This window comes from Tachypleus tridentatus, chromosome 7 (assembly GCF_004210375.1).
Source record: "Tachypleus tridentatus isolate NWPU-2018 chromosome 7, ASM421037v1, whole genome shotgun sequence".
Classification (NCBI taxonomy): Eukaryota; Metazoa; Arthropoda; class Merostomata; order Xiphosura; family Limulidae; genus Tachypleus; species Tachypleus tridentatus.
This window is the reverse complement of record NC_134831.1, coordinates 109086380-109114266: the sequence shown is the minus strand read 5'-3', so window position 1 is coordinate 109114266 and position 27887 is coordinate 109086380. Positions and strand designations below refer to the sequence as shown.

Here is a 27887-nt window from a genome sequence, read left to right as displayed (position 1 = left end):
GATAAACTCTACCTACACTTAGTGTCTGTTTTCAGTGTATTGGTACGACTTTTTCAGTCAGTGAAGCCAACAATTTAACTGTTGTTTAGTGATAGACACGTTTTAGATTAACATAAAGTGTGTTTTTAGTCTCGAGTATACAAACAGGGGATGTTTCCTGCCGTAACTCCTTTATCATTCATCTTCGTAAATCCACCATGAGCAAAACTTTTACGTATTATCCATTTTGTACTGTTATAACTTAGTTCTACGCTACATGGTTCTCTGAATGTTGTAGAAATGGTAAATGTACTTGAGTTTCTTTTATCAAAAGCTAAAACACGTGTGTAGATTACATAATTTTGATGGTGTGGCTGTTTCGAATATTCAAAAGTTTTTAGTGGTTATTGTTATATTTTGCTTACTACTGTGATTTTGAAAACACCACACAGTCAGTATATACCCGCCTGGGAAAGAACGGTTGAGATGGTTACAGAACTAATAACATCACGTGATTGTCAAAGGTTATAATGGTTACACGATATAACTCATTACATAATACCACATGGAATTAATGGTTGTGAAAGGTATATACAATGTGATAGTCTTTTAGGATATATGCAAGGTAGTCAATTGTTTTAAGGGTTATCTATAATGTGGTAGTCGGTGATCCTGAGGATATATTCCACGTGGTAGTCAGTGAGTTTACAGGCTATAAACTAGGTTGTTATCAATGGTTATGAAGGTGTATATAGAATGTGGCTGTCAATCGTAGTCAACTAACTAACCCTACAATAAGAGAACTAAGTTCAGGTGTTGGTTCAATCTCCCATTGTCTAAAGGGCAACCGGTTACACAGTTCGATACACACTGCTTATCACCCCCAACACACGTTATTGGATCCTCCATATAACTAGTAGTCATCCAATAGTAAGACTCCTGTTTAGCTAGGGTTAAGCAACGAAACTTGTGAATCAACCAGACTGCCAGTCGTTAACACATGCAGGAGTAGCTCGTGCTCAACACAAGGTAAAGTAGACCGGAATGTTGTGTTTAATTCGAGACAAGTTTTTGCTGTTGTAGTAATTTCTTCGTGTGATTTTATATTAATGAAAAGTTTAGTTCAATGTTTCTAAATTCGTTAAGGATACTTAAATAAGCACGTTTAACATAGTATGTATGTTTTGATTCTACATATAAGTTTAAGTTTTACTTAACACTGTTTTACCAATAAAAATCGGAACTGATATTAGAATCCTCGTGATTCGTAATGGTGTAGCTTGTATTCACCACATCGACCTTTATTCTATCTTATAACTAATTTGTTTAAATCGTGTATAGACAGATTTAGTTTAATCTTGGTGTGCTAGTTTCTCTACAGAAACATCGTGACTTAGTCTCATGACACAAACACTAAGTGTTAACAGCTCACTTCTAAGATAAGATGTTTTTTTGTCAGTTCACAGTGGCCAGAAAAAAATTAATAGTAGAATGTTTAGTATTAGTTCGGGTTTTAGATAACTACTTATTGTGTAATGATTTTAACGTTGTATTCCTTTAAATTGTATATGAAAGATTTCCTTACTTGAGTGGTTAAAGCGTAAGAACTCTCAACACGAGTCACCGCCTTCACTTGTATCTATTTTAAGTCTCCTCTCTTCTCGTGGTTAAGAGAACATGTGGGGTTCTATTATTTGTTTTTTCTCGAGCAAACTTCAAGATCAAGGTTACTTATTTTAAACGATGCACACGTCGCTTTGTGAAACATATTAACAATTCAAGCAGTATTTTAAACTGTAAGAGATAATTTGTACGATTCTTTTAAACATGGATAAACCAACAGAAAAGTTAAGATCTTAACGTATTTTCTGATCATTTACGATTATCAGGTACAAATCTACACAGAACGTTTCAAACCTTTCCATGTCGAAATAAGGAAAAGAAAACCTGATCTCGAATAAAACCACATGCGCACTATCCTCAAAATAGCGTCTACTTAATGTTTATCGTGGTTTAAAACAGAATGACAGCAATCACTGAACCACATCTTAATCATCAACTTCCTAAACTTTCAAACACACAAGTTGTTAAAGAAAACAGATCAAAGGTTACCCTCGTATGAGTGCACAAAACGTCGTGCCACCTGCTTTTAAAAAGGTACTCGCGCGAGGACTAATTTTAGTGCCAGAAGGGGGAGGAAAGAAAGAGAGAGAAAAGAACATGGAATATAGACCCACAGAACAAGTTCCTTAAAATAAGACTTAATTATCTCACTCAGTTTCAATAAAAGAAAACCAAAATAAATCCACAAAATGGATGTCGTGTCCTATTAACGTGAATAATATAAGATAAAACTATTTCGAGTATACTTTTATAAGTCACTCGCAGAAGAATATGTACAAGGTTACCACCACCACCATCTGTTATAGAATGTCCTGCACGGTACAGTCCTGTGGTTTTACAACTTAGCAGTTACATCGTAATGCTCTGCAAATTACAGTTATTTTTGCTACTTTAACCCAACACCCTTAATTTGCCGTGGTCTCCATAGCTGTTGTTTGGTATTTTCCAAACTTGAATTACTAGAATACTAGTCGCCGATCTCGCGGATAATGTTGTGGCCAGCTAACTCTGTGAAACTAGAACCACATCCGAGTTAAAAATAAACCATCGGTGAAACTTCTTCACTGTTTAAACGACCCAGAAAATCGGGACCATACGTGGCTCATTTTAGAAAGAAAATTTGCTGTCAACCAGCTCTTTGTTCTTACAAAGGAGCAGGAGGGAAATGTTTGAGTTGAAAAGTGAACAAGGTAATGAAGCCAGACTGATGCCATTCTGTTTGTTAACCTCAAGGTAATGAAGCCAGACTGATGCCATTCTGTTTGTTAACCTCAAGGTAATGAAGCCAGACTGATGCCATTCTGTTTGTTAACCTCAAGATAATGAAGCCAGACTGATGTCATTCTGTTTGTTAACCTCAAGGTAATGAAGCCAGACTGATGTCATTCTGTTTATTAACCTCAAGGTAATGAAGCCAGACTGATGCCATTCTGTTTGTTAACCTCAAGGTAATGAAGCCAGACTGATGCCATTCTGTTTGTTAACCTCAAGGTAATGAAGCCAGACTGATGCCATTCTGTTTGTTAACCTCAAGGTAATGAAGCCAGACTGATGCCATTCTGTTTGTTAACCTCAAGGTAATGAAGCCAGACTGATGTCATTCTGTTTGTTAACTTCAAGGTAATGAAGCCAGACTGATGTCATTCTATTTGTCAACCTCGGGAAATCTAACTCTCAGTTACAATGTGCTTTACTATTGTAATGACTTTCATCAGTCCAGTCGTAAGTGATTTATTATGTTTGAATTTTTACGAAGGTCTACAAGGGTGGAAGTTTAAACTGAGGAACCAGAGGTAAGGTTTCTAGTTAACATTGCCTACCGCCATTTCTTGGCCGAATAGTGGAATTCGAACACAACTGTTAATGTGAACCTACGACAGAACCGTGAACAGCCGATTGACGCTATACACTAGGATATGACCAGACCCGACCTTACTTGACAGTTACACACTGACGCTAGGTACTAGGATATGGCCAGACCCGGCCTTACTTGACAGTTACACACCGACGCTAGGTACTAGGATATGGCCAGACCCGAGCTTGTTTGACAGTTACACACCGACGCTAGGTACTAGGATATGACCAGACCTGACTTTACTTGACAGTTACACACTGACGCTAGGTACTAGGATATGGCCAGACCCGAGCTTGCTTGACAGTTACACACTGACGCTAGGTACTAGGATATGGCCAGACCCGAGCTTGCTTGACAGTTACACACTGACGCTAGGTACTAGGATATGGCCAGACCCGAGCTTGCTTGACAGTTACACACTGACGCTAGGTACTAGGATATGGCCAGACCCGAGCTTGCTTGACAATTACACACTGACGCTAGGCACTAGGATATGACCAGACCTGACTTTACTTGGCAGTTACACACTGACGCTAGGTACTAGGATGTGACCTGACCTGACCTTACTTGACAGTTACACACTAAGAATTGCTCTTCCCTTTTTTCTTTTTTTTAATTGTTTGAGAACTAGCAAGGTTTAGTAATCGATCACAGTTTGACCACGTTGTTAAGTTTTAAACTGTCGTTAAGATATATAAACAAACACGAATTACTTCGTCACTACTTAACCACACCTTTCGTGTTTTGCTTAATTATAAATTAACATTTTAGATACTAGATATGGAACTTTTTACCGAGGTTTAATGTTACCTTTTGTGAATCATTTCGGACAGCATTGAAACGGGGTATAACACAAAATTAGTAAACGATGGTACTGGAGCTGTGACAAGTGCTTTAACCATAGTGAATCAAACATACTAGCAACTGAGGTAAAAAATATGACAACGTGTTAAAGTAAAATTAGGTACAGAAGTAAAACATAAACATATAAACCTGAAATAAGATTCAACAAGTATGAAGGCTTATAATGGTAAAACTCTGGATGGCTACTGGTCGCCCTTTGCCTAGCTTTGTGCTTAACTACAAACTAACGAAATTCAAAGACCTTATGTTTCAAGGCTTACTGATTGTGCTTATAGCTGTTTTCAATATTATATATAAATTCTCTTGTCTGAATAGTCTCTATTAGTTTCAATACATGCACGCTGCTACTTAAAACATAAGGCCTTAACAAATACATTTTTAGACAAACCAAACAGCTTAAGTTCAGATCTTCTGTACGTTGCGTGATCTGACGACATCTCCGTAAAATCGACTTTAATTGTCACTAAGTTTTATATTGAACGTTAAAGAATTACCAGATCGTTCTGTTATTTCAGTATCTTCTTTGTTAGAGTAATTGTCTGTTTTATAAGCGAAACTAAAGTACTGACAAGCAAGTATAATCGTTAAGTGTAGTACTTGATAAAGTGAAGTACAGCTGAGAACCAAACGGAAGACATTAACTGTTAAATTTGTTCTGTAATTAAATTTATTAATATATTCAATGACCTCTTTCTTCTTGTATGACTAAGACAATTTTTGTTGATATATCGAGAAAATATTATACATATATAGTGATGGAAATTTGAGAATATTATTACCTGTTGTTTTAAATGTAAATCTTAATCGTAACTATAGGATTCAGCATAATTTGTTTTCAAGATGCAAGTTGTTCATAATACAACTGATCCTGTGTAATATCAGGCACTAGTACCAAAACACTTCACGTGACTCTTTGTTTAGAATCAAATAAAGGTCATGTCCAAAGAAATCTTATTAGAAGGAAATGGAGGTCATCTTGGTTGAGTTAACTTTCATTTACTATTGTGTATAAATGACCAAGACACTGATTAAGCCTAACTAGTGTTTAACTTTTGTTTCAATGCCACGTTTGAATCAAAATGTTGCAAAATCTGGAAATGTTTTCTTGGCACAAAATATCTGGTGAATCTCGATTAATTAAAGCCCTAGTTATTTATCACGATTAATTAAAGCCCTAATTATTTATCACCAAATATGATAATTCATAAATCGCGATTTCATGACAAAAATCGTGTTTATTCATTTCAAAACTCGTGATAATTCCTAGTTCTATTTAGATGTTTATGTAATTAAAGGCAGGTAACCTTAAAGTCCAAAATGTGTTGGATCCAGTTCTACAGGTTCTTTTGGCTACAAAATAAGTGTCGCGTACAAAGCACGACAATGATGAAAGGTTTAACAAACTTGTCCGAGAAACTTCCCAAAACGATGAACAAGAAATTGACAACTTGTCTATTAGGTAGATAATGTTAAAGCGGGGGGTGTAGGTTTCGAAACTAGTGTGCATAAATATTATTCTTCTGGAAGAGAAACTGGTTTATAGCATGTTTAGTTTTACTGCCTTAACCTCTGTATCGATGACGTTAGAATTCTCCTAAAATATTTTTGTTTTCATCTTCCTTAAATGTCTGATACTTTAACGTAATTTCCCGAAAGCGCGGGTTCCTGCGAGAGTTAAAGTCAGAGTTCATATTGATGATGGACGCCACATGTCAACAACTATAGGCCCTGTTGCGTCTCCAGCTGGTGGCCACGTCTCAGTAATGCGTTTTATTAACCTTTAGTGAACTCCGTTTTAAAACTCCCTGATTGTGTAATAGTAGTGTAAGCATATCATCTGAAAACTGACTTCCCGGATGTAATCAAACAAGCAAGAACAGGTATTATTAGTTCGAAGTTAAACCACTAAAATTTATATACAAAAAATATCAGTAAAAATTCCAAACGAAGGCATTTCAACTGGGGGGTCGCACGTATTTGACAGGGTTGACAACAGATACGATACTGTTAATATACTCATGTTTCGTAGATTCATTCGGTCTGGATGCGGAAGGGTTGTACTAAGAATCCATGTTCTGTTGTAAAGGTAGTTCACTCAGACTGTTTCTCGATTTTACCTTTTTCTTTCAAAAGTAATATAGAAAACTCGAGTTTCTGTGATTAAAATGTTACTGTACTTTCAGCAAGGAAATGTGACTCATTAATCAGCTGACGAAATGTAATGAATTGTATCCATCTAAATCCACTCATTAATCAGCTGACGAAATGTAATGAATTGTATCCATCTAAATCCACTCATTAATCAGCTGACGAAATGTAATGAATTGTATCCATCTAAATCCACTCATTAATCAGCTGACGAAATGTAATGAATTGTATCCATCTAAATCCACTCATTAATCAGCTGACGAAATGTAATGAATTGTATCCATCTAAATCCACTCATTAATCAGCTGACGAAATGTAATGAATTGTATCCATCTAAATCCACTCATTAATCAGCTGACGAAATGTAATGAATTGTATCCATCTAAATCCACTCATTAATCAGCTGACGAAATGTAATGAATTGTATCCATCTAAATCCACTCATTAATCAGCTGACGAAATGTAATGAATTGTATCCATCTAAATCCACTCATTAATCAGCTGACGAAATGTAATGAATTGTATCCATCTAAATCCACTCATTAATCAGCTGACGAAATGTAATGAATTGTATCCATCTAAATCCACTCATTAATCAGCTGACGAAATGTAATGAATTGTATCCATCTAAATCCACTCATTAATCAGCTGACGAAATGTAATGAATTGTATCCATCTAAATCCACTCATTAATCAGCTGACGAAATGTAATGAATTGTATCCATCTAAATCCACTCATTAATCAGCTGACGAAATGTAATGAATTGTATCCATCTAAATCCACTCATTAATCAGCTGACGAAATGTAATGAATTGTATCCATCTAAATCCACTCATTAATCAGCTGACGAAATGTAATGAATTGTATCCATCTAAATCCACTCATTAATCAGCTGACGAAATGTAATGAATTGTATCCATCTAAATCCACTCATTAATCAGCTGACGAAATGTAATGAATTGTATCCATCTAAATCCACTCATTAATCAGCTGACGAAATGTAATGAATTGTATCCATCTAAATCCACTCATTAATCAGCTGACGAAATGTAATGAATTGTATCCATCTAAATCCACTCATTAATCAGCTGACGAAATGTAATGAATTGTATCCATCTAAATCCACTCATTAATCAGCTGACGAAATGTAATGAATTGTATCCATCTAAATCCACTCATTAATCAGCTGACGAAATGTAATGAATTGTATCGCTCTAAATCCACTCATTAATCAGCTGACGAAATGTAATGAATTGTATCGCTCTAAATCCACTCATTAATCAGCTGACGAAGTGTAATAAATTATATCAATCTAAATCCTGGTTCAAGCTTTTCATAATACATTCTAAATTTGTTAACCTACATGACGGTCCCCTAGTGCGTCTTTAAGAAAGAAATAACGTTAAGAATATTATGAATTTACATGATGGTCCCCTGCTGTGTTTCTAAAACTGAAATAGTGTTAACATTTTAATTACCCTTTCTAAATAGAGAATGTAAGATTAATAACGTATTTTAACCCATGTGAACATATACTGAAAATTACAAGTAGTTGTTGAAATGATCTACGTTCGTGTTCTAATTCTAGTGGATCTGGTATTGTTAATTCAGTTATATATAGTGAGTTGGCATACAACAAAGTGTAATGATTTGTTTAGAAGGGGGTGAGGGTATACATGTTTCTAAAGAATGTTGGCCTGTCGAAATGTGTTGTATGTTCCAAGAAACATAAATCAATTAATTAGACTGTAAATCGCTGTTTGCCAATCTGTTCTTATATTAGCATAATGCGTGTCCTTACTGAAGCAAAGTCAATTTATTATTAATGTTATTTGCTATAAGATAAACAAACAACCAAAAGGTACTTCCATTATCGATACTTTTATGTATACATACTGACTGACTAGTTACGCTAAAACCATTTTACATCTGTAAATCAGTGGAACGGAACGTATTGAAACTTTATTTAAATACTATTAGACCTTCAGTTATGTCGAGAAAACCCACTAGTAGAGAAAAATAGTATATGTAAAAACGGCTCGTTTCGGTTGAGATATTTTTTTTACGTAGAGGAGCGAACAACGTTTCGACCTTCGATCATCGTTGTTCGCCCCTCTATGTAAAAAAAATTCTCAACCGAAACGAGTCGTTTTTACATATACTATTAGACCTTACACGGTCGCTTTTGTAATACGCATGTAATAACTTTTCTCACGCAAAATGTTGATGTAATCAGATCATACAGATTTGTTCAGATCGAGAATTTAGAATTCTTAAGACAGAAATATTCTTTGTACTTTATGACGTTCGAAAAGAAAGGAACATGGATCATCGCTAGGCATAAAAACCATCTAGACAGTGGCCTACAGTAAGTCGTAAACAACGTGTAACAGGTGAGAATCCACGACCACAAAAATCAATATTAAAACCACTCGCGTAATAAGAAAGATCTTCGTCTAGAAAAGCTGCATTATGAAAAGCCAGCGCAAAACATAGGTGTACTTTGAACATCACGGCCTTACGACGAAACCGTCTGCAACGACAATACGGTGCAGCTGAGTTATTATAAGGATGCACAGTCGTCAGATAAAGTATGATAGAACGTATTCAACCCCTATACAACCCGAAATGAAAGTGCTCGTCATAACAGGATGAATATAGGATAATTCTATGTCTTTAAAAATGTCATTATCTATTTTTTGAGCCTGTTCTCATTGTTTCTGTTCATAACTATTAATGAGCCACGTGGTTAGGGCGTGGTCAGGTAGTCAGGGTGCTCGACTCTCAAGCTGAGGATCGCAGGTTCGAATCCCCGTCCCACTAAACACGCTAGTTCTTCCAGCAGTTAATCCTACTATTCGTTGGTAAAAGAGCAGCCCAAGAATTAGCAGTGGGTAGCGATGACTAGCTGCCTTCCCTCTAGTATTTCACTTCTAAATTAGGGACGGCTAGACCAGATACACCTTGTGTAGCTCTGCGCGACATTTGCAACAAACATTCTTAATGAATCGGTTTTTAAAAGGCTACAACGACCCAGTTTTGATTTCATCATTACTACACCTAAGAACCAGATATAGTTTGATGTTCTTCTCCGTTAGTTCTCAACGTTACTATGGCAATCCATCATCTAAACATCTTGGTACTTGTGGGAGCGACATCTTTCCTCCTCTTAGAAAATGTGACTGAGGGATGCACGTGCAGGAAATTACATCCTCAAGATCACTTCTGCTCGGACGATTTTGGTGAGTGTTACTTTATAATACTACACGTAGAGAGATTTCAGCTTGCTTACAAAACTTATAAACAAAACGTTGTTGCTTCTTCCGTCTTTAGTAGGAAGAATTTATTTATTTTGATTCATAAATTGTTTTTGTTCCTATTATCCTACTTAAAACAACAGTTGATTTACAAAGTGAAAAAAGTGTCTTAAACTCTTGACTGTACCCTAACTAATAAACAATACTTAAAACAACCAGTTGATTTGCAATGTGAAAGAAGTGTCTTACTCTTGACTGTACCCTAACTAATAAATAATACTTAAAACAACCAGTTGATTTACAATGTGAAAGAAGTGTCTTACTCTTGACTGTACCCTAACTAATAAACAATACTTAAAACAACCAGTTGATTTGCAATGTGAAAGAAGTGTCTTACTCTTGACTGTACCCTAACTAATAAATAATACTTAAAACAACCAGTTGATTTACAATGTGAAAGAAGTGTCTTACTCTTGACTGTACCCTAACTAATAAATAAATAAATAAATCCTTCTCATAAATGTTACAAATGTGCATTAGTTTACATTTTTACTTTGTTTGAACTGTGATTTAGAGAGTTTTGATCCACACTTTGGAGCAGTAGATGTGTGTTTATAATGTTTATACATTATTATACATAATGTTATAATGTTTATACATTTTTACTTTGATTGAACTGTGATTTAGAGAGTTTTGATCCACACTTTGGAGCAGTAGATGTGTGTTTATAAGAGTGACAATCAAATCCCTCTGTTCAGTTAGCTAATCCAAACAGTGGGCGCTATTAACTAGCTGCCTACCGTCTACTCTAAGTTCAAAGTTAGACACAGATAGTAGAGATAGTTCTCGAGTAGCTTTGTGCGAATATCCGAAATATAAATACACTTACGATGTAGCAACGGCATTCTGCAAATAGTTAGAAGTGAGTTAGCCCAACAAACAAAAGCGCTTACGTAATTAACACACACACACACACACACACACACACACACTTGCAGCGACTACGTAATAAAATATAGAAAGTTTCAGGGTGAACTGGTCATCAACGTTTTTAGCCTAAACCACCATCATCAGGCCGATGAGATTCGTTTGACCAAACCTCGTCTATATAATTTTTTCAACAGTTTTACATCTTTCTTTTCTTTATTTTAAGGACCAAGCTTTTGTCCATGTTAATGGACAACATAAAATTATCTATCAATCTCTTGTTAAAAAAAACCAAAAACTCACTATAGTAATACACCAGGAGGTGTTCGAGCACGGAACTCCATCTATTATCAACCTTATTTTGTTCGGTGCTTTTACCCTTTAGCAATACGTCAGGAGCTTCAGCTAGTGTTTGTTTGTGAACTTCACGCAAAGTTAGCTTTCCCTAATTTAACAGTGAAATTCTAGAGCGAACGCAGTCAGTCACCAACTCTTGGATAACCAACGAGTAGTGGGATTAACCGCACATTATATCATCTCGTGGCTGTAAGGACGAGCATGTTTAGTGGGATGGAGATCCGAACTCGCGAGTCGGGCACCCTAACTACCTGGCCACGCCATCTGGTGCTAACGAATTTAGTTTAGATGTAATATCGTTATAATACCATTTTCTCAGAAACAAAAAACACACGATGTCCTTAACAGAGAAACGTCCGATACATTCGGAAACTAATGAAACAAAACACACGATGTCCTTAACAGAGAAACGTCCGATACATTCGGAAACTAATGAAACAAAACACGATGTCCTTAACAGAGAAACGTCCGATACATTCGGAAACTAATGAAACAAAACACAATGTCCTTAACAGAGAAACGTCCGATACATTCGGAAACTAATGAAACAAAACACGATGTCCTTAACAGAGAAACGTCCGATACATTCGGAAACTAATGAAACAAAACACGATGTCCTTAACAGAGAAACGTCCGATACATTCGGAAACTAATGAAACAAAACACGATGTCCTTAACAGAGAAACGTCCGATACATTCGGAAACTAATGAAACAAAACACGATGTCCTTAACAGAGAAACGTCCGATAGATTCGGAAACTAATGAAACAAAACACGATGTCCTTAACAGAGAAACGTCCGATACATTCGGAAACTAATGAAACAAAACACACGATGTCCTTAACAGAGAAACGTCCGATACATTCGGAAACTAATGAAACAAAACACGATGTCCTTAACAGAGAAACGTCCGATACATTCGGAAACTAATGAAACAAAACACAATGTCCTTAACAGAGAAACGTCCGATACATTCGGAAACTAATGAAACAAAACACAATGTCCTTAACAGAGAAACGTCCGATACATTCGGAAACTAATGAAACAAAACACAATGTCCTTAACAGAGAAACGTCCGATACATTCGGAAACTAATGAAACAAAACACAATGTCCTTAACAGAGAAACGTCCGATACATTCGGAAACTAATGAAACAAAACACGATGTCCTTAACAGAGAAACGTCCGATACATTCGGAAACTAATGAAACAAAACACGATGTCCTTAACAGAGAAACGTCCGATACATTCGGAAACTAATGAAACAAAATATAATGTCCGCAACACGTCAGAGAAACGTCCGATACATTCGGAAACTAATGAAACAAAATATAATGTCCGCAACTTATCAGATAAATAGAGGAGATTCATACAAACAACTCCCATTTTGGTGATAATATTTGGGAAAACCACCAATAGTATGAGGACTACCCGTTTGTTGATGAAAAAATGAAGACCCGACGAAGATCTGTGGTAGCAGATGGTGTTATGTGTGGGAATGTGAGAATTACTTCATAACTTGACCCTGCTAAGTGTGATGTGTGGGAATGTGAGAAGTACTTCATAACTTGACCCTGCTAAGTGTTGTGTGGGAATGTGAGAAGTACTTCATAACTTGACCCTGCTAAGTGTTATGTGTGGGAATGTGAGAAGTACTTCATAACTTGACCCTGCTAAGTGTTATGTGTGGGAATGTGAGAAGTACTTCATAACTTGACCCTGCTAAGTGTCATGTGTGGGAATGTGAGAAGTACTTCATAACTTGACCCTGCTAAGTGTCATGTGTGGGAATGTGAGAAGTACTTCATAACTTGACCCTGCTAAGTGTCATGTGTGGGAATGTGAGAAGTACTTCATAACTTGACCCTGCTAAGTGTCATGTGTGGGAATGTGAGAAGTACTTCATAACTTGACCCTGCTAAGTGTTATGTGTGGGAATGTGAGAAGTACTTCATAACTTGACCCTGCTAAGTGTTATGTGTGGGAATGTGAGAAGTACTTCATAACTTGACCCTGCTAAGTGTGATGTGTGGGAATGTGAGAAGTACTTCATAACTTGAACCTGCTAAGTGTTATGTGTGGGAATGTGAGAAGTACTTCATAACTTGAACCTGCTAAGTGTTATGTGTGGGAATGTGAGAAGTACTTCATAACTTGAACCTGCTAAGTGTGATGTGTGGGAATGTGAGAAGTACTTCACAACTTGACCCTGCTAAGTGTGATGTGTGGGAATGTGAGAAGTACTTCATAACTTGAACCTGCTAAGTGTTATGTGTGGGAATGTGAGAAGTACTTCATAACTTGAACCTGCTAAGTGTTATGTGTGGGAATGTGAGAAGTACTTCATAACTTGAACCTGCTAAGTGTTATGTGTGGGAATGTGAGAAGTACTTCATAACTTGAACCTGCTAAGTGTTATGTGTGGGAATGTGAGAAGTACTTCATAACTTGAACCTGCTAAGTGTGATGTGTGGGAATGTGAGAAGTACTTCATAACTTGAACCTGCTAAGTGTTATGTGCACAGCAGCAGAGACGATTTTCAATGTTAACTGTAGATCAGTTCTAGTTACTGTTGTATTGTAGATGTTAGTAATTCTATTCCTCTGACACCTCAACATAAACATCTGATCACACAAGATGATCTGATTCATGGTTTGTTCCTATCTACACAGTATAGAGAACTCATTTACAGCAATGGAATTTTATTAGGACCAGATATGAGTTTCGATTTACTGAAGTCGCCTTCAAAGTCTTACTTCTCATTGCAACATGAGATACTTTGTTTTAAGACACTAATGGATGTATTCGGTACAAAGCATCGTCCTCAAGTTTGAAGACTTTTTTATCAACTCTTTTACAGTTATTCGGAAAGCTGTACTTTTGTTCAAAAGGAACGTTAAGCCATTGATTTCTGTTGTTCATGCTATAAACCTGAAATAAACTTATCAAAGAATGCAGATTTTATTTGAGGCCATCGAGTATAGTAACTGTAGGTGAAACATAAGTGATGATGTAAAAGTTATGCTATGCCTGCAGAGTGACTATACCAGACATTTTTACCCTTGTCTATGGGACAGCCGAGATTATAAAAATCACTAAAAAAAATAAGTAATGTCCAGTGATAGAAAACCTGCATACCATGGAAACAAAAGATCGAGTATCACCTTTAATGAATCCTCAGAATATGTTTCTGCCTGACGAGTTTTGTAAAATAAATGAGCAAAGATAATTCTGTCAAACCTGTCCGACAAGTTTCCAAACATCACAAATTAAAATAAACGTAGACATATATTTGGACTATAGATTGGGAATGTGCTGATGCATGATTTGGAAACAGTACTGCCAGAAAGAACTTGCTGCCTGAATATCATTTTAACTGGTTTACCGATATGTTCGAGAACTACAGTAAAATGGGGTCTAGGATATCGCTAAAGACATATTTCTTCCATTTAGACTTCATTACAAATGATTCAGATGCAGTGAGTGATGAACTTGGTAAGCGCTTCCACAAAGATGTATTTTCTCCAATGGAACTGAGACATCAAGGATAGTGGAATCCTACGATGATTGCTGTTGATTCTCAGTGTAAAACTGAGAACATACACGAAAGGTTCAACAAATCAAGCAGAATATTTTCTAATTTAAAAACAAATACTGTGATGAATGTTTTAAATATAGCTTGAATATACCTTTAATATATACACTCATTGCTTTCATAAACTGGTAGTGGTATTGTATATAGTTTTCGAACATTCTGAAATACAATGTTCACTGTATAGATAGTTATGAAAGTAAAACCAATTTTCATGGAATTAATGACCAGAAACCCACTTGAAGTAAACACTTTAACCTGAAAATGACCTAAAAGTCGAAACGTTTTGTCTTTTAATTAAAAATTAATACCCACACCAATTGTGTTTAGAATACAATTTCATGGAATGTAAGAATAATATTAAATAAATCTATCGTAGATCAAAAACAGATAAAATAAATTGCATACATTTTTAAAATCAACATCGTTAAATTAAACAATTGCATTTTTTTTTCTATTATCGGGTAAATTATTTTGGTTTTTGCCCGATGATAGTTAAACACATGTAGCGCTAGTGTAACATTAACCGAGAAAAATATTTGCTTGGATTGATAATTTATGCACAAGTTAGTAAATACCTTTCAATTGTCCCCTGACATTGAACAATGAAGTACAACATATCATACGTTATTTTATAGATTACATTGAAAAATGGCATATGAATCAATTTAGGATACCAGGATATCAAGAGACACATGAATAGTCTTATTATAGAATTGGATAGGAGTCTTATATCAGTTTTTACAAAGGAAACTACACTATAAGGCTGCTGACAACTCGCGTGGTCGTCCGAACTGTGCGAGACGACATTAAACGTACAAATGGTGAAGAATTATTTTAAACTAACTTGCATAATATCTGCGTGATTTAGGGGTACACGAATAATGATTTTAGGGTTTATAAAGTTATAAAAATTTTCACGCTTTATACAAGTGGTAGCAGGCTTAAAAACTTTAAAAAACGGTTATAGCTAGCAGCATAACCATGTGCTGGAAAGACACTGCCACGCCTAATTTACCCTTACTAATACTGAATGTATATACTTGTATTAATAAGCGTTTAAAATCATATTCTAGAATGCAAATAATTAAAACGTTCACATAGAAATATAACGTGTGGCTTAAAACCTGTACGGAAAAACCACATCTAATAAGAGGTGGAATGATTTTTTTAAAATGGAAGAAATGAGAAACGTCTTCTAATAATATGGACGTAGCACTTCAATAGTTTTGTTTACTGAGACACTTGTGTTACAATTATTATTTTAACATTGCCATTGTTTATATTTTATCCTAGTGGCATTAGTGAAAGTTAAAGGTTTCGGAAAAAACGATGGTAGACATGTATCGTATCATGTTAAAGTGAAAAAGGAATTTAAGGTAAGTTGGAAAATACCTTAAAATATACATGAAATAAAGGATACAGTAGAACAATCACAAAGTTTTGTAATTTGTAAACTTCGAAGTAACGAAAACATGAAATTTGGCGGTTTACGATATATTCTATAATTTTTTAGAAATTAGAACAAGCTCATAGTTAAACCTTTTTAAGCTTGTATCACCTACTATAAGTATAAATTAGAACAAGCTCGGAGTTGAACCTCTTTTAAGCTTGTATCACCTACTATAAGTATAAATTAGAACAAGCTCGGAGTTGAACCTCTTTAAGCTTGTATCACCTACTATAAGTATAAATTAGAACAAGCTCGGAGTTAAACCTTTTTAAGCTTGTATCACCTACTATAAGTATAAATTAGAACAAGTTCGGAGTTGAACCTTTTTTAAGCCTGTATCACCTACTATAAGTATAAATTAGAACAAGCTCGGAGTTAAACCTTTTTAAGCTTGTATCACCTACTATAAGTATAAATTAGAACAAGCTCATAGTCAAACCTTTTTAAGCTTGTATCACCTACTATAAGTATAAATTAGAACAAGCTAAGAGTTAAACCTTTTTACGCTTGTATCACCTACTATAAGTATAAATTAGAACAAGCTAAGAGTTAAACCTTTTTAAGCTTGTATCACCTACTATAAGTATAAATTAGAACAAGCTCAGAATTAAACCTTTTTAAGCTTGTATCACCTACTATAAGTATAAATTAGAACAAGCTCAGAGTTAAACCTTTTTAAGCTTGTATCACCTACTATAAGTATAAATTAGAACAAGCTCGGAGTTAAACCTTTTTAAGCTTGTATCACCTACTATAAGTATAAATTAGAACAAGCTCGGAGTTGAACCTTTTTAAGCTTGTATCACCTACTATAAGTATAAATTAGAACAAGCTCATAGTTAAACCTTTTTAAGCTTGTATCACCTACTATAAGTATAAATTAGAACAAGCTCAGAATTAAACCTTTTTAAGCTTGTATCACCTACTATAAGTATAAATTAGAACAAGCTCATAGTTAAACCTTTTTAAGCTTGTATCATCTACTATAAGTATAGATTAGAACAAGCTCATAGTTAAACCTTTTTAAGCTTGTATCACCTACTATAAGTATAGATTAGAACAAGCTCATAGTTAAACCTTTTTAAGCTTGTATCACCTACTATAAGTATAGATTAGAACAAGCTCATAGTTAAACCTTTTAAGCTTGTATCACCTACTATAAGTATAAATTAGAACAAGCTCATAGTTAAACCTTTTAAGCTTGTATCACCTACTATAAGTATAGATTAGAACAAGCTCATAGTTAAACCTTTTTAAGCTTGTATCACCTACTATAAGTATAAATTAGAACAAGCTAAGAGTTAAACCTTTTTAAGCTTGTATCACCTACTATAAGTATAAATTAGAACAAGCTCAGAATTAAACCTTTTTAAGCTTGTATCACCTACTATAAGTATAAATTAGAACAAGCTCGAGTTAAACCTTTTAAGCTTGTATCACCTACTATAAGTATAAATTAGAACAAGCTCGGAGTTGAACCTTTTTAAGCTTGTATCACCTACTATAAGTATAAATTAGAACAAGCTCGGAGTTGAACCTTTTTAAGCTTGTATCACCTACTATAAGTATAAATTAGAACAAGCTCATAGTTAAACCTTTTTAAGCTTGTATCACCTACTATAAGTATAAATTAGAACAAGCTCAGAATTAAACCTTTTTAAGCTTGTATCACCTACTATAAGTATAAATTAGAACAAGCTCATAGTTAAACCTTTTAAGCTTGTATCATCTACTATAAGTATAGATTAGAACAAGCTCATAGTTAAACCTTTTAAGCTTGTATCACCTACTATAAGTATAGATTAGAACAAGCTCATAGTTAAACCTTTTAAGCTTGTATCACCTACTATAAGTATAGATTAGAACAAGCTCATAGTTAAACCTTTTTAAGCTTGTATCACCTACTATAAGTATAAATTAGAACAAGCTCATAGTTAAACCTTTTTAAGCTTGTATCACCTACTATAAGTATAGATTAGAACAAGCTCATAGTTAAACCTTTTTAAGCTTGTATCACCTACTATAAGTATAAATTAGAACAAGCTCATAGTTAAACCTTTTTAAGCTTGTATCACCTACTATAAGTATAAATTAGAACAAGCTCGGAGTTGAACCTTTTAAGCTTGTATCACCTACTATAAGTATAAATTAGAACAAGCTCGGAGTTGAACCTTTTTAAGCTTGTATCACCTACTATAAGTATAAATTAGAACAAGCTCAGAATTAAACCTTTTTAAGCTTGTATCACCTACTATAAGTATAAATTAGAACAAGCTCATAGTTAAACCTTTTTAAGCTTGTATCACCTACTATAAGTATAAATTAGAACAAGCTCATAGTTAAACCTTTTTAAGCTTGTATCATCTACTATAAGTATAGATTAGAACAAGCTCATAGTTAAACCTTTTTAAGCTTGTATCACCTACTATAAGTATAGATTAGAACAAGCTCATAGTTAAACCTTTTTAAGCTTGTATCACCTACTATAAGTATAGATTAGAACAAGCTCATAGTTAAACCTTTTTAAGCTTGTATCACCTACTATAAGTATAAATTAGAACAAGCTCATAGTTAAACCTTTTTAAGCTTGTATCACCTACTATAAGTATAAATTAGAACAAGCTCAGAATTAAACCTTTTTAAGCTTGTATCACCTACTATAAGTATAAATTAGAACAAGCTCATAGTTAAACCTTTTTAAGCTTGTATCATCTACTATAAGTATAGATTAGAACAAGCTCATAGTTAAACCTTTTAAGCTTGTATCACCTACTATAAGTATAGATTAGAACAAGCTCATAGTTAAACCTTTTAAGCTTGTATCACCTACTATAAGTATAGATTAGAACAAGCTCATAGTTAAACCTTTTAAGCTTGTATCACCTACTATAAGTATAGATTAGAACAAGCTCATAGTTAAACCTTTTTAAGCTTGTATCACCTACTATAAGTATAAATTAGAACAAGCTCATAGTTAAACCTTTTTAAGCTTGTATCACCTACTATAAGTATAGACTAGAACAAGCTCATAGTTAAACCTTTTTAAGCTTGTATCACCTACTATAAGTATAAATTAGAACAAGCTCATAGTTAAACCTTTTTAAGCTTGTATCACCTACTATAAGTATAAATTAGAACAAGCTCATAGTTAAACCTTTTAAGCTTGTATCACCTACTATAAGTATAGATTAGAACAAGCTCATAGTTAAACCTTTTAAGCTTGTATCACCTACTATAAGTATAGATTAGAACAAGCTCATAGTTAAACCTTTTTAAGCTTGTATCACCTACTATAAGTATAAATTAGAACAAGCTCAGAGTTAAACCTTTTTAAGCCTGTATCACCTACTATAAGTATAAATTAGAACAAGCTCAGAGTTAAACCTTTTTAAGCCTGTATCACCTACTATAAGTATAAATTAGAACAAGCTCAGAGTTAAACCTTTTTAAGCCTGTATCACCTACTATAAGTATAAATTAGAACAAGCTCATAGTTAAACCTTTTTAAGCTTGTATCATCTACTATAAGTATAGATTAGAACAAGCTCATAGTTAAACCTTTTAAGCTTGTATCACCTACTATAAGTATAGATTAGAACAAGCTCATAGTTAAACCTTTTAAGCTTGTATCACCTACTATAAGTATAGATTAGAACAAGCTCATAGTTAAACCTTTTAAGCTTGTATCACCTACTATAAGTATAGATTAGAACAAGCTCATAGTTAAACCTTTTTAAGCTTGTATCACCTACTATAAGTATAAATTAGAACAAGCTCATAGTTAAACCTTTTTAAGCTTGTATCACCTACTATAAGTATAAATTAGAACAAGCTCAGAATTAAACCTTTTAAGCTTGTATCACCTACTATAAGTATAAATTAGAACAAGCTCATAGTTAAACCTTTTAAGCTTGTATCATCTACTATAAGTATAGATTAGAACAAGCTCATAGTTAAACCTTTTTAAGCTTGTATCACCTACTATAAGTATAGATTAGAACAAGCTCATAGTTAAACCTTTTTAAGCTTGTATCACCTACTATAAGTATAGATTAGAACAAGCTCATAGTTAAACCTTTTAAGCTTGTATCACCTACTATAAGTATAGATTAGAACAAGCTCATAGTTAAACCTTTTAAGCTTGTATCACCTACTATAAGTATAAATTAGAACAAGCTCATAGTTAAACCTTTTAAGCTTGTATCACCTACTATAAGTATAGACTAGAACAAGCTCATAGTTAAACCTTTTAAGCTTGTATCACCTACTATAAGTATAAATTAGAACAAGCTCATAGTTAAACCTTTTAAGCTTGTATCACCTACTATAAGTATAAATTAGAACAAGCTCATAGTTAAACCTTTTAAGCTTGTATCACCTACTATAAGTATAGATTAGAACAAGCTCATAGTTAAACCTTTTAAGCTTGTATCACCTACTATAAGTATAGATTAGAACAAGCTCATAGTTAAACCTTTTTAAGCTTGTATCACCTACTATAAGTATAAATTAGAACAAGCTCAGAGTTAAACCTTTTTAAGCCTGTATCACCTACTATAAGTATAAATTAGAACAAGCTCAGAGTTAAACCTTTTTAAGCCTGTATCACCTACTATAAGTATAAATTAGAACAAGCTCATAGTTAAACCTTTTTAAGCCTGTATCACCCACTATAAGATATTCTTTAACAGTCGTGTTAAACCCATACTGGCGAAATGGACTGAGAAAAATAACATCAAGTTATTTGGTTTTAAAAGTTAAAACACTCAATAAAATGACTTTTTTCAATTAAAATATATATATTTAGAATTTTTGAACACATTTTGTAAAGTTAGATTGGACCAGAGTATCTGGTTTAGTTTCATACGTTTACTGAGAATGGGTAAAACTTTATAAAATTATTCTCGAAGCAGAGTTCTCTGAGTTTGTCAGTTTTAAAAATTGTAGTTTGTGTTTTATGAGTAAGGTTCTTAGTGTTCAGAAAGTGAACATAATATTGTCTCACTATAATAACCTTTTTTATCACGTGTTCTATACTTTATCGCAGGGAATCAGGCGTGCTCTATATGTGAAACGAACTTTGTTAAAATCGCCTTTCAACTCTCACAAGATTCGTACTAAAACAATCTGTATTCCAGATGACGCATAAGGCTCGTGAAGCTCTAAGCCACGGGTTCTTGTGGACCTCTCCATATGAATCTAGCTGTGGAGTGTTCCTTGGTAGATCGAAGTATGTCATAACAGGTACGTACGCCTTTCTAGTGTATCAGAACTTGACTAATAATGAGCCCACCCATCACAGGACTAATATAGATAGTTGACAAATGTGAGTATTGACTTGGTTGATGACAGACAATACGTCTATTTATTTCATTAAGAAACTGAAACCTAATCCCACTTGTATGGCATACCCTTCATTATTCGATAGACGAGCTTATTTCTATCTGTACATCGCAACAGTCTTATCTTCCAGACATGATACACTGAACAAGTTTTGTTTGTCCTGTTTTCGCCAAAATAAACATGAATCCAGCTATTGTTCTTCACGTAAAGTCGAGACAACTCAGTCTGCTGTGGGATCACACTTGTCCTGTTTTTATCCTGATACTTCATATATTTCGCATTATACAGTTAATCGTATTTTGTAACTTGCAACACATAATTAAGAACTATTTCTAATCGTCGACAGTAAAATAATTGTTGGAGGTCATCTAAGTCAATGTTAAAATCATCGTTGGGAAGGTTGTTATTCTGGACACTATGGTCATTTCTCAACAAATATTCCCTGTTTTTGCTCGTCCCCAGGTTATGTGAATGGTGAAAAAGCTCTGACTTCCCTCTGTGGTTACGTTAAAGAATGGACAACACTGAGCAGAAAACAGAGAAAAGGGTTTCGAAAACTGTATCAACATGGCTGTAGGTGCAGGGTAAGTAACCAGCCTTATTCAATGAACCATATGTTCCGGCAGTAAATAAACGTCGTAACCAGTGTTAAGAATACCACCAACTAATATTTATCTGTTGTATTCTTCCTCACTCTTCTCATAAAGTTAGGCTTGGCATGGCCAGGTGGTTAAGACTCGTAATCTGATGGTCGCGAGTTCTAGTCCCCGTCACACCAAACATGCTCGCCCTTTCAGCCGTGGGGGAGTTATGTCACGGTCAATCCCACTATTCGTTGGTAAAAGAGTAGCCCAAGAGTTGGCGGTGGGTGGTGATGACTAATTGCCTTCCCTCTAGTCTTGCATCCCTAAATTAGGGACGGCTACCGCGTATAACCCTCGTGTAACTTTGCGCGAAATTCAAAACAAACCATACTCAAAGTTAAATGCGGACACACCTTAAAAGACTCATCAACGAAAATAGTCGCAAAGAAATATCCTGCACTCGAACATTATGATACAATAGCACGCACAAAGAAATATCCTGCACTCGAACATAATGATACAATAGCACGCGCAAAGAAATATCCTGCACTCGAACATAATGATACAATAGCACGCGCAAAGAAATATCCTGCACTCGAACATAATGATACAATAGCACGCGCAAAGAAGTAGCCGAAGCTTTCAAAGATCAACTTCAAAATACATTTAAAACTCACTCTGATCCAGATATGAATACATATTTCTACAATAGTCACCAACCGTATATTAAACAATAAAAAATAAATTTGAACCAATTTTTCGAATAAACATTACGGAGACAAACACAAGACTTGTCACAGATTATGAAAACTCGTTACTAGCAAATGAAATATCCATACATGAACTTCTTGAAGTTATAAAAAACACAAAAACAAATCTCCAGGTGAAGATGAAATACAAGCCATCCTTCTAAAAAAGGACACTCCGAAATTCTTTGACCATCTAAAAACGCTATTTAATATATCTATCCTCAGGATACATCCCAGTTTCTTGGAAGCTCACTAATATATTAATGTTCCATAAGGAAGGAAACCCAGCAAATAAACCTAACAGCTACCGACCAATCAGCCTGACCAGCTGTGTAGGCAAAATTCTCGAAAGAATAATCAGTAATAGACTCTCCACATTCTTGGAGATAACATCAAAATTACCGAAAGAACAAAATGGATTCAGGAAATTTATACAAACAATAGATCACTTAATCAGATTAACTGAAACTATAATAAACAGCTTCAATAAAAAAGAATGTTCTGTCTCTTGCTTCCTCGATATCGAGAAAACATTCGACACTGTATGGCACGATGGCCTAAGGTTCCGAATGAATGAAATGGGACTACTGCGTGGAATTATTCGCTGGTTATCTAACCTTTTGGTAAATAGAAAGTGTATAGTGAATGTTGAGGGTATCTTTTCTGGGTACTTTACTCCTGAAGCTGGAGTCCCTCAGGGAAGGGAAGTTAGCCCTATACTCTTCATCATGTATGTAAACAATATGCCACTGAAGGATCCTAATCATGGATTCTTTTCACAGTTCGCTGATGATGTGGCAGTCTGGAAAAGTGCCACAACACCCACGATAGCAGCCACCAACATACAACCACAACTAAATAGAATAAGTGAATACTGTCAAAAATATAGAATAAAAATAAACACAGCAAAAACACAACTCGTAGTCTTTACGAAATTGACAAAACGCACAAAAACTACAACCAGAAGTATATATGAATGGCGCACTACTTCAGACTGCCACATCGGTAACATTTTTAGGTCTAACCTATGATTCAAAATTTAACATGGATTAATCACGTAAATGAAATTAAAGTCTGGCGAAGAACTAACTATGCTAGGAGTCTAACTGGCAAAAACAGTGAAGCATCTACAGACAACATACTAAAAATCTAAAAAAACATATATTAGACCTGTAATAGACTATGCAGCTCCAGCATGGATAACTGTAAGCAATAAAATAATTAAAACCAAACTACAAACAATCCAAAACACACTCCTCACGACTGCATAGAGTTCCAAGAACTATATCATCTCAATTCATACACAAATATTCGAACATACCAACCGTACCAGATAGATTTTTATATAGTACAATAATGTACTTCGATAAAAAAAATTGTATGAAAAACGAACTACTATGCAAACTAGATAGGTACTTCATACATGAAGTTGGTACTAAATATCTCTCCCCAGTCAATTTATATTTTAAACATAAAAATAAATAAATAAACAAAAAATATAAAAATTAATTAAAAAGAAAAAAGTGCCACCAACAAACTTGACATTCTGCTGATAGAATAAAATAATAACCATATATGTACCACAATACATGAACATTGTAAGGATCAGAATAATATTCAGTTCAATAATTACAAATTCCAATACGCAAGACCATAAGTACGGGGAGGAAAAAGAGGTCACAGAGAGCCTGTCCCTCCAGGGTATGAACATATCCCAAACACCGAGAGAGAAAACTGCCAATGAAGTCTGGGAGCAGGTTTCTTTCCATATCCTATTGATAATGGTTATAATGCTGAAGTTTACGGTTCTAACACTGTGGGTGAAGATAGCACAGATAGTCCACTGTGTGCTTATAAAAACAATCTTGTAGTGTGTCTCCACAGGGGTAAGAAAGTTGGGGTTTAATGATTTGTGAAATTATAGGTTACAATTTAGACACTTTAATAGAAATGATACTCATCGTTGGTCAGTCAGATAGTCGGCAATTTCAATAAATAGTAATATATTACTTCTTATTTCTGTTTAAAAGTGTTGATAAAAATAACTTACCTTATTCACTATCATAGCGTATAATCACTAGACCTTGTTTTAGGAAATAAGATTAATTTTATTTACCAATATGGCGTGTCTTCACTTGCGCTCCATTAGGCCTACATTTGAATAAATGTCTTGTATTATGACTTGTCGATTAACCATCTTGGCGTATCTTCGCTGGATCTTCATTGAAATAATTCATTCTTTTGTCAACTGTAATGAATCTACTATAGTTCATAATAATTAGGCCTTATTTTAGTAAAGTAATATTTACCTTATTCACCACTATGCTTTTATAATTGCTAGTCTCACTAGGCCTTGTTTTCACACGAGTTTTAATACAACGCTTGAATTTTCTTTACAACGTGTCTAAAAGTGAAATCTGTATTGAAATTACGTGACGACTAATTTCACTGCAGATTTTATATAGTATGAAACATTTCCTGGTTCCAGTAATATTTATAACAGAAACCGATGGTTATGTACGTAGTATCATCAAAGAATGAATTTCTGTGACGTCACTTTTCACTGTATACAACTATGAATAATATGGTATTTTAAATATCAGATATCACTTACGGTTTATTTAACCGTAATGTGATAGCAAAGAGTAAGTATACGCGTTACTTATAAAATGTTACATGTATATTCTTAAAATTAAGTTTTCCTTTCGTTTGTTTTGTTAGGTTCTATCGTCTTTCCAATCACGACTGTTCGGAAAAGGTCTTCTCTCCGAGAAAGGGCGCTACTGCCCTTGGATAACTGTTTGGGATGGAGATAAAGATTGTGAAGGCCTACATTCAGTGTGTGTACCAGATAACGACACGTGCAGATGGCTTCCTAACCGCGTGTATAAACGTTGCATGAAGCAACGCCAAAAGCAGCTGGACACTGAGAGAAGGCGGGAACCGTAACGCCATTACTAAGAAATTCTTTATTTCTGTTTAAAGAAGCTCCACACTCGACTCATCTATAATCCGTGAAATTACGCTCAACAAAATATTGTTTAAAAAAGTGAACAAGTATGATTTTTATATTTCGGTTTCAAATTGAAGGTGGGGGTTTCATGAAGGCGTAATGCCATCGTATGTATGAACATCTTTTAGTACAAAGATACTGGTCGTTACCAACATTATAAATTATTGTACTTGACTATTAAATTAGTGTTTAATGACTTGCTTTGCAATCGATAAAACCATTTGAAGATACGTAAACTATGCGAACAACGTAGCAGTATGTAGACCTAACGTGATACTAATTCTAAAAAGTTTCGTAAACTGTTAATAAATATTGGGCTGTGTATTAGGTGAAAAATCTGTGTATATGACACAAGTTAACAGAAATGTGTTAATGGATTTATTTTAAGTTGTTTTTATTTCAACTGAATATAAGCGAGAACTACTTAAGCCTAAATACTTGGAAACTATTTTGCTCGAAATTAATATTAATTATCCTGTGACAGTTCAGCCACAACATTTAGAAACATTTAAGTCAAATGAACTCATTTGAGGTAATCGTGATTTGGTCTGAGTGAATATTGTAGTGTATGTAGAACTGTTAATACTGTTAGAGGGTAATCTTTTTGATAAATAAAATACATTGTAGTTGAGTATCTAATCGCACAAGAACAAGCGAAGAATAAAAGTAGGCAGCAAACGTTTTAAAAATGTGGCACGTAAATAAGTGTTTTAAACTGTTTTACTATAATAATTAATAACAAAAGTTTAAGAACAAGTCGTCTGTTCCTTTAACGTTAATAACTGATCCAACCACATTGGAGTTCATAAAACGAACTCTTCCTTGTTGTGTTAATACTTCTGTACTTTATCTATCAGTCGCTGCATTTCTGGATGTTTTCCTGCAACGGATCTACTAAATAGTGTCACGTGTGGAATGCTTTTATGTATTGTGTTGGTTTGGAATCTGAATTCTATGCTGTATAGCTTTGAAAACTTAATAAATATAGGAACTTTAGTAATAAGTTATACTTCATATCTGTTAAGTTATAAGGTAGTTCTTCACAAACATTCATATTCCTTCTATGTATTGTGTTGAATTAAGCACAAAGCTACACAATGGGCTATCTATGCTCTGCTCACCACGGGTATCGAAACCCGGATTTTAGCGTTGTAATTCCGCAGACGTACCGCTGAGCCACTGGAGGGCATTTTATGTATTCCCTCGATGGGACAGCAGTAAATATAGAATTGCAACACTAAGATTCGCAGCAGATCGCCCAATGTTGCGTTGTTCTCAAAGAACCTGTCGTCGCATGTATGGCACAAGAACTGAGAGAACAAAGTAATGTTTAGCTAGAAGTATTAACCACGTGTTCATTTGGTCGTGTCAAAGCTTAATATGTTCTGATATTTTTAAAATGTTTTTATCCACTGATGTTAACAGATGGCACGACAATCGGAACTGTTTCATAGTCACATCAATCAATAACTTCAGCCGTGAACGAATAAACGAAACAACTTTTGTGCCGAATCAATAGAAATAAATCTCGTGGATTTGTGTAGGAAGTGTCGAGGCCATATAGGAAGTATCAAGGCCATATTAAACACGTCGTAAAATTCATATCAATCGTGTTTTTGTCGCACACCAAAAAATACTTAAGATGTTTAATTTACAAGCTGGAAAAACGTTGCAGCTTCTTAACTATGGATTTAGTAAATATTGGATGAGGAATAATGTGTCACTCTCAAAATTCTTTGTAATTGTGGCCTACAGAGGGACGTGACGGTAGTCACTCAACACGCAGTTAGCTTATAGAATAATGTGGCAGTAGTGATAATGTGACCTCTTAACACGACACAAAGTGATATATTGAAAACTTCGTCCACTCTCATCAGCCAAGGAAAGTAACGTGGTGGATTGCTCTGGTATTACTGTATTGCAGTATCGGTGTAGAACCACGTCCGGTACGGTAATAGTGTTACATAATGTTGTGAATGATGATAGAAGTGAATAATTGTTTAGAACACTTACCATTCCCTTCTAGTTGGGAGAGAATATCTGCTCCATTAACGGAAAATTCTATCTTCCAAGACGATGCTCGATTAAAAGCGGCAGATAAAACTGGAAAAAGTTAAAATAGTTATTGTTTGTTTTAACAG

At 34.6% G+C, this 27887-nt stretch overlaps 1 protein-coding gene across 2 annotated transcripts; it reads left to right on the top strand.

The window, feature by feature from the left end:
• Window positions 1-689: 689 nt before the first annotated feature.
• LOC143256379 (tissue inhibitor of metalloproteinase-like) lies at window positions 690-26749 on the top strand. Of its 2 annotated transcripts, none has more exons than XM_076513553.1 (6): window positions 690-1008; window positions 9569-9712; window positions 15901-15983; window positions 21196-21301; window positions 21863-21984; window positions 25455-26749. In XM_076513553.1, the coding sequence occupies exons 2-6, from the start codon at window positions 9583-9585 to the stop codon at window positions 25680-25682; spliced, it is 669 nt and encodes a 222-aa protein (XP_076369668.1). In that variant the 5' UTR covers window positions 690-1008; window positions 9569-9582; the 3' UTR covers window positions 25683-26749. The 2 variants fall into 2 exon arrangements, with proteins under 2 accessions (XP_076369668.1, XP_076369669.1); XM_076513554.1 differs by lacking the exon at window positions 690-1008 and adding an exon at window positions 6016-6201.
• The last annotated feature ends 1138 nt before the right edge of the window (window positions 26750-27887 follow it).